We start from the raw sequence: 17,913 nt of genomic DNA, 5'->3' as shown, positions 1-17,913 counted from the left end.
CCCTCCAGAAAGTACTTTATCTTCGTCTGATATGAATAGGTCTGTGAACACTGAACAGAATCCTCCCACTCTCAGATCGTGGAACAGTCAGGTGGACCTAGAGAGGGAAGTATTGTGGAGGGAGGACCCAGTAGCAGAAATATCGCTTGAAGTAACAAAATGTAACCCCGGTCAGCAAAAAGTAGGAGAGTTAGCTAGTAAACAACAAATCATCCGTATAAGACAAGGGTAAGTAACCAAGGATTACCTCCCCCAACTACGAAGAAATAGTTTGACAGAATATCGATATGTGGACTGCATTCTATTTTTCTCTCTGTTGTAGTGTCATGATCCTCACACTAACAGTGAGGACACTCAACTTCAACAATAATTCATCACCAAATAAAATGCATGCTCTACTGAAATTTCCAGTGTCATGATATAGATCTTGCAATGCTACAGGTGGTCTCCGTCAGTGATTTTCCTTTGGTATTAAACTACAGTGCCTATGTAAACACTGGAAGTGATAACCGAGGTACTGCTATCCTTACTAAGTCAAGTACTGAACTGCAGTCAATAGAAAAGCTTCCCTCTGGTGTTGTGGACTGAGTGGCAGATTTCAAGATTACCCGTTTTACAATGTTTATGCACCATCTGGGAGTAATAAACTCCAGGAAAGGAACACATTCTTTCAGTCAGACTTTACATATTTACTTCGCTCCTTGCATACGCATTATGTGATGGGGGGTGAATTTAACTGTGTAGACTGCACAGGTCCCTTTAAGCCGAGCAGGCGCTTGATGCTTGGGTGCTAAAACATAGGTAATACCTCAGGATTTACTTTCTTTTCTTCAAATTCAGCAGCAAGACGGGATCGATTTTATATTCCTCAAAATTTAGCTAATGAAATAAGTCGTGTAGAAGTAGTACCAGTCACATTTTCTGATCATGCAGCTGTTATCCTACGTATAAGATAAATTTTATACCTAGAGGATGCTCTTGCTGGAAGATGAATATAACCTGTCTTCAAAATACTAGTATCCTTGAAGAGTTGAAATTGCTTTCGTCAGAATGGAGTAAAAGAAAGATTAGATATCAAGATTGTGCTGATTGGTGGGATCGGTATGTAAAGCCGCAAATTAAATATTTCTTTAAGCAAAAATCTTACAAACTTTATCAAGACAAAGAGCGTCTAATAAACCTTTATTTTAGATGTATTTATGACTTAAGAAGAAAACTACCAGCCATCACCAGAGAGAATTTTTATCTGAAAAATTCTCAGATAAAAATTTGGTTGTCCTGAGGTGAGAGATTTGGTATTAACAGGAGACAAACTCCCTGTCACAGCTCTGTCAACTGTGTGCCGACAACAGCTGTGTCGTCTGTTGAAACCTCCAGATCCTTTGGGCAAGGATTGGTGCTTACTAGCTCTTAAGCTAGGATTAGCTGATAAGATCGCTGCACTTGATACTGGGAACAACGTATCATCAAGTAGAACTGCTAGGCTACTTGATGATTGGGCCAAAGATAAGAATTCAGGAGTAGGACTGATGATTAAAACTCTCCAAGATTTGGGTCGTGAAGATGTTTCAGACATTCTTCTGCGTAGTGCTGCATTGTGCCATCTACTGTCCACCACGGTTCACCCAATGATGGCTCTCATAACCCTTGCTGTAATCTTTCTCAATGAGCCTTGGTTGAATGGTTAACTTGAAGTTAATGCAGGGATTTCAAAAGGCTGCAAATCAGCAAGTTAATATTTCTTTACGTTACAGAGCTCGATAGCTGCAGTCGCTTAAGTGCGGCCAGTATCCAGTATTCGGGAGATAGTAGGTTCGAACCCCACTGTCGGCAGCCCTGAAAATGGTTTTCCGTGGTTTCCCATTTTCACACCAGGCAAATGCTGGGGCTGTACCTTAATTAAGGCCACGGCCGCTTCCTTCCCACTCCTAGCCCTTCCCTGTCCCATCATCGCCATAAGACTTATCTGTGTCGGTGCGACGTAAAGCAACTAGCAAAAAAAAATTTCTTTACGTTATATGATGAACTGGTCATTGGGTTTAAGCTGGTATTTGTTTCTTCACTTAATTATGGTGAAAGAAGTGTGTGATTTTATGTTTGAGTCTTTGTTCTGAAAGTACTTCAAATCTTTTATTTTGATTCTCAGTGGCTGCAGTACATTTTTCTTTTCTCCTTAAAAATAGAAACTGACATAGCTGCAGTAGTATTGATAAGTTTATAATTATTATGTCTATGAACTAAAGTATACACCTTCATGGACTGGCATTCTGAAGTCAGTGAAATTATGAACTCTCATTAAAATGCCTTATTTTTACAAGTCAAATTTTAATATATGTAAGTCATCATTGATTCAGACCATGGGAATAGCTAGTTTGAAAATCCATTTTTCAATAGAGTCAGTGGCGTGCATGTGGATTGAAATGTCTTTCTGTGACAAGATTCTTCTGGAGCTTTATGGGTGAACTAATTGCAGTCTCTCTGGTCAATGTAATAGTAATAATTCTTTCGACTCTTTTCTTCAGAGTTATTTGTAGGGTCTTTCTATTAATATTATGTCCCACTCCATGGCTAAATGGTTAGCGTGCTGGCTTTTGGCCACAGGGGTCCCAGGTTTGATTCCCGGCAGGGTCGGGAATTTTAACCATAATTGGTTCATTCCCGTGGCTCGTGGACTGGGTGTATGTGTCGTCTTCATCATCATTTCATCCTCATCCCGACGCGCAGGTCGCCTACGGGTGTCAAATCAAAAGATCTGCACCCGACGAGCCGAAGTCCTCGGACACATCTCGGCACTAAAACCCAAATGCCATTCATTCATTCATTCATTCATTCATTCATTCATTCATTCATTCATTCATTCATTCATTCATTCATTCATTCACCAGAGAGAAGAAGTGAAATCAGCCGCTATAAAGCAAAAATACTTGCTATATATCATGAACAACTTCAAGGACTCAAAGTACACAGTCGGGTCAATGAACCAATCGAAAATGAACGGATTGATTTTTATCATTTAATGAAGGACTTCAAGCGCCGCAGATGATCTCTCATATTGAAACGTCAAGACCCAGAAGGACAAGAATACACAACAGAACCGACTATAAGTAAGACTTGCGATTCATTTTGTTGACAACGTTTTGATGCCGAGCCAACCCAAGACAATGAAATTAATTTTTTGCTGACTGTAAGCCTCCACCGCTTAGAGAAGAGTAATCTTCCGAGCATCAGCACGGCACACGCATTACTTCTTTTAAGTGACTTACATTCCACTTCATCTAAATTTTACAGTGCCTACCCCTGTCATTTTTATATCGCCTCTTCAACTGATATTGTGTGGACTTGACCGTTAACTTCTTTCTTACTTATACATTGTTTTTCGAGTTATAATCGGCTGATGATGACCCAGACTGGGGTCGAAACCGGTACCATTTCCACTTTTAATTAAATATGAATGTAATCTCTACATCTCTTATTTACTTGTATTGAATAGGTGGAACTACCATATTTATTATTTCAATTTAACTGTGATACTTTTCAATACGGAACAATGAAATTTTTATCTTTAAATGCGAAATGCTCTCACACAGTTCAGTAGTTCAGTGCAGTATTTGGGTTGTCTATCAGTAATCGTAAATCCAAAGTGATTCCCTTAGGCGACTGGGCATCATTACTTCAACTTCCACCGCTGTAAACGGTAGAGACACGCAAGATATTTGGAATATATTGGGCTCGAAAGACCCGTGATATGAATCAACAAAACTGGGGACCTGTTGTCAACAAGATAAAAGTGTATGCAAAAGAACTGTACTGCCGTGACCTCTCTCTAATCCAAAGGATCTGGACTGTCCACACGTACCTTCTATCACAATGCTGGTATCTTGCACAAATACTACCACTGCCTGCAACGTTTGCTAGACAGATAATATGTGCTAGTTCCTGGTACATTTGGCGTGGAAATATCTTCCGAGTACCATTAACTACCTTGTGTCTTCCGCCAAAAGCTGGTGGCCTTGGGTTGGTACACCTCGTCATTAAATGTCAAGCCCTCTTCTTGAGTCGTGGAAGAAAAATAGAAATGAACCAACGGAGCTTCTCATCTGCTTGGCTGAAAAAATGGTCTACTGTGACGGACTTGCACAATCCACCTGATTTTCGGTTTGTTCCGTCTGCCCTGAAGTATCTCCACATTTATTTGCAAGAATGGTGTTTAATGACGGAAGGCGAGTTCGTACCAAAAGTACAATTAACACGTCTGGCTTATGCTGATTTATTTCATCTAACACCTACACATGGTGTTTATTTCAACAAGTCCCTTCACACACCGACTTTCAACAACTTTGGTAAAACATTAGTGCTCTTTGTCTCCCTGCTAAAGTGTGATCTGCATGGTATATGGTAGTCCATGATATTGTACCAACAAAGGAACAGCTATATTGAATATGAATGACTGATTCGGACTCCTTCTCATATTGTGCTCAAGGTGACTCAATGCTTCACAGACTGACCACTTGTCTGAGGGTCAGGTCGGTGTATATGCAAGCAAAAGCATTTCTTCAACAAATGAACTTCACAATCAATAGAGAGGACTAATTCATAAGACCAGATTACCTCCTTTCCCCATGGACAAAACACAATTCTACACTCTGGATAATTGGACACACTGTCCGTTTTATAATGACTACTGATGGACAGCTGGACAAGGAAATTTACGGTGTCTACCTGAAGAGAACAAGATGGAAGTTTGTTGCTTCCCGAGTCAACGACGTGTGTGGACATTATCTAAGTGCTTTGTAATAAGTAGTATTTTGTTGTTGGTGTTTTTGTTTGGTTTTGTTACAGGAGTTGCGAAAGTGCAACAGGAATTTCAAACACATTACAGACTCTAAAACCTCAACAGAGAGAAATTTAAACACAGTACAGTAATGTCTTTGTCTAGAATACTCTGTGAAACTAGTTTGTATCACTTCCAAGGTATGTCTGATATTTGAATGACAGTCAATAATTAGTAAAATGTAAATAGCATGGAAAAGACAATCAAGTCCTTACCAAATTTACAATATTTATTTGAAGATGTAACATTCAAAGTTCTGTAATTGGCTTATTTGATAAATAAATATGTACCAAAAAAACTGACTTTGAATACAGGAAATCTGTTAGGAATGAGCAGGTATTCCAGGAATTTTTTGATGATACAGACCACTGTGTGATCACACACAGAATCGCCATTGATGTGCATTTAGGTGGAATATTCCTTATCTGTTATGTACCTAATCTTTTCTTACATAATTTTCTGTTATCCATGGTATTTCCATGGGTTGTTCACTGATGACCATGATCTTTTTTGACATCCTGCCATGATTCTCTTCATGAGCAGTTGTAGTTTCTTAGGCCTGCAGGTTCATTGGCGTATCTCAAATTGTTGATTGGTACAGCATTCACCTTGAAGTCAATTTCTGCAGTTTCCAAAGCCTCCTTGAAGATTTTCTCCAGAGCATATATTATGTTGAATACAACAGGAGACAAGCTGCAACCCTGCCTAACACCTCTTAGTATTTCAGCATCATCTGACAACTTTTGTCCTGTTTTGACATTAGCCTTTTGGTACCAGTAAAACAGCTTCATTATTTGGAGGCCCCTGACTTCTGGAATAACACAATTCAGAATTTACAGCAGTGTTCTCCCCAGAAATTTTCATTAGCTGGGTGGCAGGAATGAGTAGCCGGGCAGGGAATACTACATAGAAATGAATATGATAAAATTTGAACTTATTCCCTTCAAGCCATTAACAATAATATGAAATGAAATGTCGTATGGCTTTTAGTGCCGGGATATCCCATGACGGGTTCGGCTCGCCAGGTGCAGGTCTTTCTATTTGACTCCCGTAGGCGACCTGCGCGTCATGATGAGGGTGAAATGATGATGAAGACAACACATACACCCAGCCCCCGTGCCATTGGAATTAACCAATTAAGGTTAAAATCCCCGACCCGGCCGGGGATCGAACCCGGGACCCTCTGAACCGAAGGCCAGTACGCTGACCGTTCAGCCAACGAGTCGGACAACAATAATATTAGATAGATAAACATTTACTGCAAAAATGAACCATTTTAGTGTTATCACGAAGAAGACATAACAGAGTATTTTGAACTTCTAGTGTTCTACTGGTCGTTCATAATCACTTGGTTGCTGTGGGGAGCCAGATGGGTTTGTTACATCCCGCGGAATCGAGTGCTCGCATGCAATTCTATGCTAATCCAGACCCTGATAGCGCACGACAATGCCGGTTTTCCCTGTCATATTTCATTTCTTTCATTCCAGCAACACTCTCCACTATCATTTCATCTGTCAGTCGTTAATCATTGCCCCAGAGGAGTGCAACAGGCTTCAGCAGCCGGCACAATTCCTATCCTCCAGAGTACCCGGAGAAAAACCTGTCCCACCTCTGATTTGCCCAGCACAAATCTCACATGGAGTGATCAGGATTTGAATTACGGAACCCAACGGGGAGAGGCAGGCACGCTGCTGCCTGAGCCACGGAGGCTACAATTAAAATCTAAACTCTAAAACTGTTTATCTAAATGAAAAATCTTCATTATTTTCAGCATAATTGCTCGAGTTACATTGGAGTTCAGCGCTAGAGATGGTTTTCCATGGTTTCCCATTTTCACAGCTGGTAAATGCTGGGGCTGTAACTTAAGGCCACGGCTGCTTTCTTCCCACTCCTAGCACTTTCCTATCACATCGTCGTCATAAGACCTATCTGTGTCGGTGCGAAGTAAAGCAACTTGAAATATGTAACTGGCAGATATCTGGATTATGATAGCCGGGTGGTCAGTGAAAACGGCTGTGTGCCCCATTAGAAAGGTCCTAGGGAGAACACTGTACAGTATTGTAGTTTACAGTGCCATACCCTGTTAAATGCTTTTATCAAAGTCGATGGAACTTGTATAAATCTTTTTATTAACCTCTAGAAAACCGAAGGCTAAATTTGGACATTGTAAAAAATTTTTTTTGAGTTTAATGGCCTCCAAGCAAACAAAATATGACAAATCTGCAAAAATAATGTTCTGGTGGGAGGCAAAATTTTGGCCAGGGGGCCTTTTGGGGATTCTGAGGGGAGATTTAGACATTTTTGTTGTTGTTGTTGTTGTTGTTGTTATTTAGTTTGATTTTAAGGGGCAAAATATGACACCTGTAAAAAACAGTAGTTTTGGAATTTTCTGGAGGCAGAATCTAGGGTTATTTTTGGGATGTATCACATATGATAGGGCCTATATCCGGGATTATAGCAAGGTTTTAACATTTGCACAGTGCTACCACCTATACCTTGCAATAGAAACAACACAAAAATTACAAACATAAAATGCGGAATGTATTAAGTGATATGATACAATAGGTCACCACAAGTTACACTCATTGTCTGAACCAGAAAAAGTTATAACGCCTGATGTATAATACATGGGCCTGGATTATTTAACCTCAGTTAATATTTAACTCCATGATAAAATAATTTAACAGTGAACTTAACCAAATTAGCATTTAATCAACATTGGTTAAGACTAACAATCTGTTAAATTCTCAGTTAACTTAACTGCCCAGGTTCAAGCGTTAAATTCTCTGTTAGCTCAATCAAATCAGTCACCAATGATCTGCATTTAGGGCAGTCATCCAGGTGGCAGATTCCCTATCTGTTGTTTTCCTAGCCTTTTCTTAAATGATTGCAAAGAAATTGGAAATTTATTGAACATCTCTTTTGGCAGGTGCATTAGATGCAGAACTTCTGTATCTTGAATATTTGGAATATGATAGGTCTTTTCCAGAAAAAGTTAGGAACAGAAGAGATCATTTTCATACCGTTGTTTCAGTTACTTGATCATCAGTATGCACATTGATTCACTACAAATTTTCTGCCAAGTGTCACTTTTAGATTTGTGCACGGATCCATTAGTTTGCTTGCTTTCTATAATAACTTGGGAATAATTTGCGAAAGAAGAGAAATCTGAACCACACATTCTCTTCTTGGCTTTCTTCCATATTGGTCTCTAGAGCAACAGAAAATTTACGGTCAAGATAAAAAAAAATTCTAATAAACGTTGACTTCACACGCCTGGGTTTACGGCTGTATACAAACAAAAGTACATTGGAGCGCACTTAAAACTGCATGCTTCTGCCACTGCCTTCAAGATTCTCACTGATCGTGACACTTGTGAGAGTTAACTCCATGTTAGGAAACGTTGAGATAAATGCAAGAATATTAACATGCTGCTAAATTTTTAATCCTATGTTAACAAACATTGCACGCGTGTTCTTTTAACGAAGATGGAATAAACTGGGCCATTGGGTCGCTAAAGGTTAACACAAATGCCTGTATACTGAAGAGTGCATCTCTTGTACTAAGATTGTTTCAGAATCCAAACTGTGTGTTGCTTATATGTTCTTCAACTTTGCAGAATATCCTTGGGTGAATTATTCAAAGGAATAATTTTAAGACTTATTTATTCTTGTACCTGTATGTGATAATTTATCCGTTTTTCTTCCTTTCTGTTGCAGCTCAGGTTATTGCAGACAGAACTGAGCGTAGAAGAAGTGGTGAGAGAACAGACAAATAAGATTTACTATGAACGGTGTAGAGCTTTTTATAAACCTCCAGATCTAGATTTGTAGGAATGGTTACGAGTTTGATTTGGAGAAGAAGTACCGGTAGTAGTTTAGCATGAAAAGGAAGAAGTGAAGAATGTAGTGGATATAATGAATGTGGCGTGGATACTGAAATGGAAAGATTCAGGTATTTTTTAATGGTGCAATTTAAGGCTGAGGAAGTATAATACAGATACTGTAAAGGAATTTGGTCAATCATCTGTTTAATATTGCTCAACGGGGCGAGAGAGAAAAGCATGTATTGGTGAGAGAAGTGCCATACTACTCCACTAGCAGAGTAACCAATCCAGCAGTCTTAAGCCATCCTCAATGCCGCAAACAACTATTACAGTCTTGGCAGTACACATGTTTGCTGCTATTAGGCATAAGAAACTGACTGTTGAGTTATCTATGTAATGGAATAATAGCTTATTACCAGTAATTCTTCAATCAGTACAGTTGATTTATGTATGTCTGTGGTTCTGAAATAATATTAATATATATTTTTTAAAGAAATAGGTTAAATTTTAATATCATTCTGCCCTAGGGATAAACTGGTAATGGAACATATGATTGAAAAAACTTATCAAAAACAACTGTAAAATATTTAATTGGTTAAAGTTCGAAGCAAACACAGCCTGGTCCATGCAAATATTATCTGTCCTTACATAGTATGTCTGTCATTTATACGAGGTAGTATCAAAATGTTCATGGAAATTAGACTTCATTGCACTTCATTTACAGAAATAACAACACTTCATTCCACTTCATGCACAGACGTGGAATGTATTCCACTGTGGTTCATCTTCAGCCATTTCCTGTCCGCTTTGGAATCTCCTATTAGAGGTCTGCACGGGCTTGGCCTGATCTCAACTGAGCTTGAATATAGATTATAAACTACCAACCAGCTTGGCCTGCTTTTCCAAAAAAGTATTTTAAAAAAATATATTATTGTGCAAATGGTAGTGTAGACGTTAATATTATTAAATTTATAACAGTATCGTTAAAAAAGGGAAGTAAACAGTAATAATACTGGTATAATTTTGATTAGATTAGGCACTCGCTGCTTATAGTAATAAGTTTCTGAAATGAATTATAATTCATGGATCAAAAAGTGCCATAAATCAATTTGTTGGTCTTTTTTTTTTCTTCTTCTTTTTCTCTCAAGGCCAGCCTTAGTTGAATAAGCATTTGTCAGTTTAAGTCGAAGCAGACCGCAACCTGTTGTACCATTCGTATACAAGTGTCTTTTTCATATCTTCATTTCTGTAAACCTGCTGCAATGCCATTCGTGTCCCTACAACAGTTTTCCACAGCCTACACATGAACTTGATGTTGCATCTCTGCTTGAATTGCAATGTTCCACCAGACACATTCGACACACCTATTCCCCTATCAAACTGAGTCATGCTGTACCTTCATGGGTCTAGTGTGCGGAAGCAAAGTCACCAGCTCTCTGCACATTTTCATCTTGTCAAATGTTTCCAGGAACATTTTGATAATACCCCATATAGACTGAAAGTAGTAAGGGTTCTCTTTATACTTTCATAAACCATCGTACAACCCAAAGATATGAACATTTTTACCTTGGGGTTGGGCATCAGACGCTGATCTCAAGAAGACGATGTAGGTTTCAGCGACATGTCACAAAAATCATGAAGATCTAGGGACTGATTATACAAACACTTAAAAATTAAAACTTGCCAGATTCAGGTTAATGTATTCGAATCTCAGTGTTCTCCAAGAGTAGTAGTAGTTTTAATGAGATTTGAACACAAACTGAGCACCATCTTTAAATGTCTTTTGGCTGGGGCTCATCTGAAAATTTGCATCACTAAATTAGCGATACAAAATATGTGGTGCGGTGTTACCTAGCAACTGTGCAGGCTGTGATGTGAAGTATTGATAGATGGCCATGACAGAGACACATATTGAAGGCTCTTTTATCAAAGGGCCTCATCTCATCACACTCCAGAGAATGGGTTATTTCATTCTGTGGTAGTTTCATAGGCTTTGAGTGAGTTTCCCCCTTTCAGTGCCCTGAATCTGCAGCTGTCGACTCCAAATTCCATACAGATGTCTCTCAAAATAATTTCGTTAGATGCAAATAAATTAATCGTTATCGATTTGAGTTACATTTATTGAAAGAGATATTTAAGATCATTTGATTTTCTCAAAGGGAAATTTGGCACCTTTTCTTTTTTTAATTTTCTTTGGCATTTTGTTCATGTAAGGGTCAGTCGTGCTGCAGTGGCATATTCTGGCCTAGTGTGGAAGGCAATGGCAAACTACCTCACTCCTCATCTTGCGTAGTACACTTCATCTGGGGTCTGCCATTGGTTTTTGCAGTTTCCTTATAACTGCATAGCCTTTGGTGGTGCCATTTGAGGATCCAACCAGCCTCTGAGCTGATGACCTAACAGACAGGCGGAGATTTTGCTGTTCATTCTTAACTGCTTGTTACTTTATATTGTACAAAATACCAAAATGTTGTTTTTTTTTTTTTTTAATTTTATTAAATGGTATATATGTAAATGAACTGAGCCTTCATGGCTCAGGCGGCAGCGCACCGGTCTCTCACTGCTGGGTTCTGTGGTTCAAATCCTGGTCACTCCATGTGAGATTTGTGCTGGACAAAGCAGAGGCAGGACAGGTTTTTATCTGGGTACTACTGTTTTCCCTGTCATCTTTTATTCCAGCGACACTCTCCAGTATAATTTCATTTCATCTGTCAGTCATTAATCATTGCCCCAGAGAAGTGTGACAGGCTTCAAAAGCCGGCATAATTCCTGTCGTCGTCGCTAGATGGAGGCTTCATTCATTCCATTTCTGACCCGGTCGAATCACCGGAAACAGGCTGTGGATTTTCATTTTCATGTATGTACATAAGAAGTTTTCCAACTTTTCCCATAAATCTATATAAAATTGTTGAGGCGTTTACTGTTTGGGCATTTGGTTGCGAGGTGGTTTTTTTTTTTTTTTCTTCTCCTTCATATTTCATTGTTTGTTACACCATCATAGAGAATTGACCAGACTTCACATTTGACGACTACCCATCCAGGAGCACTATGTGATCAAAAGTACACTCACGTGTACTCTAAACTGTTCTCTAATTATTTCTAGGATATATTACCCAGTACTGGACTTAATAGAGGGTGCACACACCATTCTTCTAGACGTAGTTATTGATGAAGGTCATTGGGGTCTGAAGCGATGTTAGTGTTCTAGTTCATCCTGTGGATGTTTGATAGGATTGAGGTTTGGGCCGGAACATTATTGGCCACTAACCACACAACGAACAGTCCCTGCTTTATGGTATAGAGTGTTGTCATGCTGAATCACACAATGATAATCTGTGAACCTATTTTCTACTGTCAGAATACCCTTATTATTTGTTGGTCTGTAGTATTATAAGAGGAAGTTTATCCTTCTATGAAAAACATCCTTATGCTTTATCACTTTCACTAAATTTCACTGTGAACTCTTTGCAGGCTAGCATGTATCATTTGACATTCAGTACACCCAGACTGTCACGTGGTAAAGCGTGCTTCATCACTCCAAATCACATCTCCAATTATCTATGGACCAGTGGCAGCTCTATTTACACCACCTTACATGACGTTTAGCATTTACTGGAAAGTGGGCGGTTTATTAGCAGGTGCCTGAGCGTTGAACCACACTTCTTGTATCTCTCAACAGACAATTATGGCTCTGCACAATTAGTGGCACTGAGGTAACAGGCGACTGTATCACACGATGCAATTCCATTTTCCCATACCACCTTCTATGGGTACAATGCTTGACGGTTCCTGTTGTTTCTAGCTTACCCAGCTGTAGTTGTATTTTCTCATTTCCACTTCAAAATCTAGTTCCCGAATATCTACTTGGGCAACTTGAGAATGACGGGAAATGGCCCTGGCTAATTGCTTACTGATGTGGCCACCAGTAACCAGTACACATTTGAAGTCACTAAGCTTCCTTGCTCCACCCATTCTGCAGGTATCTCTCACCACTGACCATCACTGAGCCCTCAGTGTACGTGTACTCTTTTTACGTTTGAGTATTATTTTTTGTATAATGTCTGTTCAAAACATTTTTGTAGTCTTTTTCAGACCATAAGACAACCTTAATTTTGGGTTCAGAATTTAAGGTGGGGGAAAGATATTCATACATATTTCTCAACCAACTCAAGAAACATATTTTAAGCACAGGCACAAAATATCACATGATATCACAGTAACAGATTTTTATTCCCCAGTATCACTCAGATTTGCTATCGTCTGAATTTTCACTTCCATTTTCAATTTCTCTTCAAAAACACACACTATCTTCAGTACCATCAAGTGCATTGCTGATACCACATTAATTTCCTGAGTGATTTTCCCATAGGTGGCAGTCTACACTGTCTTTCTGCCGTACCGTTATGTTCTGTTGTATATTCTGCAGCTTCTAATGGAAAGGCTACACTATACAAACATCTCTTACAGATTGCATTTTGTCATTATTCAAAACAGATTACAACATTGTGTCTGAGACCCAGCAATATAGCTGAGACTGCAGAACATTCCTTTCTCCCCACCTTCTTTGCTGGTTTCCACCGCTTCCACTGTTTACTGTTACATAGCTTGTCCAAGGCCATATTATAACAAGTGCATTTCTGTGTAGTTAGAGCCAAATATCTGTGGACCCTCAGACCATAAGATGCAAGGAAATTGTATTTCCTGGGTAAAATAATGGAGCAAATTATGTTCTATGGAGCTTATGTTCTGCTGTCAGTGATAGACTCCCTCACAGTTCAGCACTGAGTCTGCAGTTGGTAACTCTACTCTCTGCCTGCCACAACTCATTTACCAGCTAAGTAGACATGTGATGTCATTTTTCTTGTAAACTTATGGTTGACTGATTGATGATTGTTAACTGAGGTAGTTGCCTCTGTGGTAGAGTGTCAGCCTCCGAATCCCAAAATAGCGGGTTCAAAACCGGCAGAGGTAGTCGGATTTTTGAAGGGCGGAAAAAGTCCATTCGACACTCCATGTCATACGATGTCGGCATGTAAAAGGTCTCTGGTGACACATTCGGTGTATAACCGACAAAATTAATTAAACCTCGGCCATAGACGTCCAAGAGAATTTCGGTGTACTCGGTCTGCCATCTAGTGGGCCTAGAGTAAAACGGAACATCAAAATTGACATGTCTGCACACGGTAGCTGAGGCCATATAGTTATATGTACAGAAATGCATATGATGCCCTCCACTCCCTCGCATTGGTGATAATTTGTCTGATCACTGTCTTTGTGGACACTCTGGGTACAATTTTGGTAAAATTTGTTGATACAAAGAAATTGAAATATATACTGTATATATCTATATATATTTGTAATCCTTCTGCAGCAAGGCTTTTCTATACAGTAAATGAACCCTTTGAATGAGACTGACTTTGTATTGTTGTTGACTCTTGCCTAACAAAACATTGTGGTACAAAAATAGAATGAGGAGAGCCTGTAATTCCAAGTAGTATGAGGTTTCTGTTGTCTGTGGTAAGCCAAGATATCACACACATTGTATAATTGTTATTTTAATGCATTTCCTATATATATTTCGTATTCACAAAAAAGAAAACGTAAATAAAAATTTTATATTTGCTCTTATATGTGTTTCTTTAAAATAAAATAAAATCCCCTCACCTCAAGTTCACCAGCTGGCAACATCATAATTCTGAAACTACAATAGTATATTTCATTTGCATAATTGCATTGTACCTTGTTGTGAATGGTTTAACGTCAGTCTAACCCATCAAAGATTTGGGAAAGTAGTGGTCATGGCCGTTTGTTCTATTTGATTTTCTTATTGCATTTTTTTTAAACGTAAAAGTTCCAGTCAATAGTTTGGTTTTTCGTGCTATGCGTAATAGTTTCGCTCGTTATTCCTTTCTTCCATTCGTTATTCCCAGTTCCCCCTCACACTGTCGCTCCTCAATCTCTCCTCACACTTACCCCTATTCTTCCTCTCCTGGCCCAAACCACCGTGGGCACTTGAACTCAATCATATCACTGCTCGTAGTGCTTATTACACTTTGCTCAGTCAACGACTTTCTGAGGTGAGTCATATAAACATTTACGTTATTGACACGATCTTATATCTTGCCTTCCCTCTGAGACATTATAACTATTATATTTATTATTCACAGGTTCTGCATTTGAACTGGGAAACATAGTTCTTGTTAATAGCTTAAGGACTTTATTTGTACGTTCCCACCTCATCCGGCTCGTTTCACTGAACAATACTGTCAAAAAAGGCCACTGCATAACTTCCTGGAATCTATTTTTATGATTGCACTATATGCAGAATTACGAAGTGTATTTAATTAAGCACAAAGTGTTTTCTGAGCGGAACTATTTTAATAAATTTGTGTGTGGATTTGAATTCACCTTAAAATTACAATAATTATAGCGAACCTGATTGCATATGGTTTTGTTAATTTGGTACAACAGACCTGCAAGTCTTCAACTTGCTGAGAGAGGAAGGACAAACACTATATCTTTTTAAATATATATTCATTTTAATTGTAATATTATAAGATTTTAATTTGTTTAATGTTGATAATATTTATGTGTTTGCCAGTTTTCCAATGCCTCCATTCAGCTGATGATGACGCAGTATAGCATCGAAACTACTTCTGAATAAACATATTTTGTAATTACATCTACACAACAAATTGTATAGTATTGAATAAGGTGGACCCTAAAACTTTTAAAAGCTTTGTAAGAACTAGTCGTACGGAAACCAGTTTGGTATTCACCTAATTGTGAGTCTAGCTGTGTGATGACTATTGAGCAGGGCTACCGAGAGGATCCTTGTAGGTAATTTGTAACGAATACCTCTATAATTGTTGAGGTCTGTCTTACCTCCCTTCTTGTGGAGGGAATGAATCACAGCAGATGTCCATCCTTCGGGTAGGGACTCTGTTTTCCATGTGTCCTTTATGATTTGATAGATGCTCTGCAAGGACTGGTCATCTGCATGTTTCCACATCTCGGCAACTATGCCATCTTCACCTGTAGCCTTGTTCTTGAGACCACTGATGATGTCCGTTACTTCTTTCGAAGGTGGCTGAGAATCAGGGTTTCTTTGTGAAAGCTCATGGAAAATAAGCTTTTCTTTAGGTTCCTCCACGTTTAGTAGCTTCTGGAAATAATCTGCAAGAGTTTTGGTGCAGTCTTTATTGTTCAGGTGAAGTTTTCCGTCTGGCCCATGAAGGATGAGGGTAGGAGCTATGTACTGGGTCCTCTGTTTCTTAAGTCCTTTGTACAGGTCTCTTGAGCTATTTCTCTGAAAATTATTTTCAGCCTGTTGCATTAGGGTCGTGAGGTAATTTCCCTTGACTCTGCGGATGGTGTTAGCTGTAGCTTTTCTTTGCAAAAGGAAGGCTTCATAATTGGCTTCAATTTTATATTCGTTCCACCTAGTCCAGCTAGTCCAGGCTTTATGCTTTTCTCCTATAACCTCATCACACTTTGTACTCCACCATGGGTGTTTTCATTTGGTTGATGAGGCAGGGATAGTTTCCTGAGTGGCATCCAGAAAGGCCGTTTATAAGGCAGGCTATCCTTCTTTCTCTCTATTCTTCCTGAGGGTATCCTGAAAATCACAATCCTCATCGCGCAGTCGCAGAATGTTGAGCCTGGGTATCTTATGATACGAGACGAGGTGAAGTTTTCCGTCTGAGACGAGGTCTCGAGATTTCTATAGACTAGCACAGGCATTATTTCTCGCGAGAAATTTCGAGCGTTGTCCCCACATTGTGCGGCGAGCAGCGTGTCGTAGGCCTACAGGTAGTCGGAGCTGAATGTTGTTTGTTCCGAATATGCGAATAGCCAACTACGGGCCTTCTCATTTTCGTAAATACTGACAACAAGCGATTAGGGCGTTCATTTCTACCGAGGTCTATTTTGACGTAGTATAACATAATTATAAAGGATACACGTTCGGGCATTGCATGCACTGGTACGTACACGAATGAGTGGTTTAAGTACAGAGCCCGACGGCTACTGTAAGTACACATAACTGGATACTAGAGGCGGGCATTATTCGAACTCAAAACGAAGCAAGGTGCGCCTATGCCTTTCGACAGGCAGGTGTACATCGTTATCAGACCCCACATTCAATAACATATGACCACTGCTTGTGTTTACCGATATTTTTGGTGACGAAGGAAATAATTACTTACAATGCTATAGAGTATTCGCGTCATAATTAGGTAGGTACTTCGATATATGACGATGCAATGTGAACTGTGTCTAATTGTACGCGACAACTTGAAGACGATGTCCAAACCTAACGTAAGTCGTGGATGTCGGTTATTTTTAAGAGATGTCACATAGCACAGCCCACTGTGTTGCTTATTTAAAAGAAGTAAAATACATCGGCAGAAATTCTTGTGGGATGATCCGGTACTTACAAACGCATAATATCAATGAAGAGGAATCGTCACAGAACACCTCCGGTCCGGTCTGAATCACAAGAAACTACCCTGCCGACAACGATTGTGAGGCATCCAGATAGGTTTACATCTAATAATAACTATTAACAAATTATACGGGTTATTCAGCTAAGAAGTCCACCTGACATAACTCGTGAACAGTTTAAGATACTGGCATTCTGTCTTCACTTTCGTTAATGGTAAGGAGCTTATAGTTCAACATGCAGTGCTTTCCTAGAATTTTGACAAAATTTATCGTCACACACGTTTTCATGTGAGAACTGCTGATGATAACTATTGGGACGTCGCACAACTTGCAGCTCACGAGAATCGGTCTCGTGAGCATTGCACATCACCCCTGCTGAAAGAATTGGAGCAAAGGCGGGCATTCTAGATTACACGTCCCACTCATGTGTAATGGGGGTTGCGTATGTAGCAAAGCACATCTTCCCAGTCTCAGGTTCGAATAATGCACGCCTCTAGTATCTAAGTAGGTGTACAGTACATCCTACCTACAGTTATTCACAAATTATGCATTGGTATTCATCTAAGATGTCCACCCCAAATAAGTCGTGAACAGTTTAAGATACTGAAATTCTGTTTCCACTTTTGTTAATGGTATTAAGGGGTTCATAGTTGAACATGCAGTAGGCTACTTTTCCAGGCTTTTGACAAAATGTATTTGCTCACAAGTTTTCATATGAGAACTTTATTTCACGCAATAACTGCCAATGATATACTATCAAGTTTACAGTCGTAGTTACTGGTACATCGCACAGCTTGCGCTACAGAAGGAT

General features: G+C 39.3%; 1 protein-coding gene across 1 annotated transcript in view; it reads left to right on the top strand.

Annotated features, from left to right (window-relative positions):
• Ccdc58 (Coiled-coil domain-containing 58) overlaps positions 1–14,287 on the top strand; it is a 28,186-nt gene extending 13,899 nt beyond the window's left edge. The window contains exon 4 of the mRNA XM_067154766.2: positions 8,551–14,287. Within this exon, the coding sequence (XP_067010867.1) occupies positions 8,551–8,664 (114 nt within the window). The 3' untranslated portion in view covers positions 8,665–14,287. The remainder of the gene's footprint in view (positions 1–8,550) is intronic.
• The last annotated feature ends 3,626 nt before the right edge of the window (positions 14,288–17,913 follow it).

The sequence above is a fragment of the Anabrus simplex genome, chromosome 10 (assembly GCF_040414725.1).
Source record: "Anabrus simplex isolate iqAnaSimp1 chromosome 10, ASM4041472v1, whole genome shotgun sequence".
Taxonomy (NCBI): Eukaryota; Metazoa; Arthropoda; class Insecta; order Orthoptera; family Tettigoniidae; genus Anabrus; species Anabrus simplex.
The sequence above is the reverse complement of the archived record's forward strand: the minus strand, read 5'-3'. Positions and strand labels throughout refer to the sequence as shown.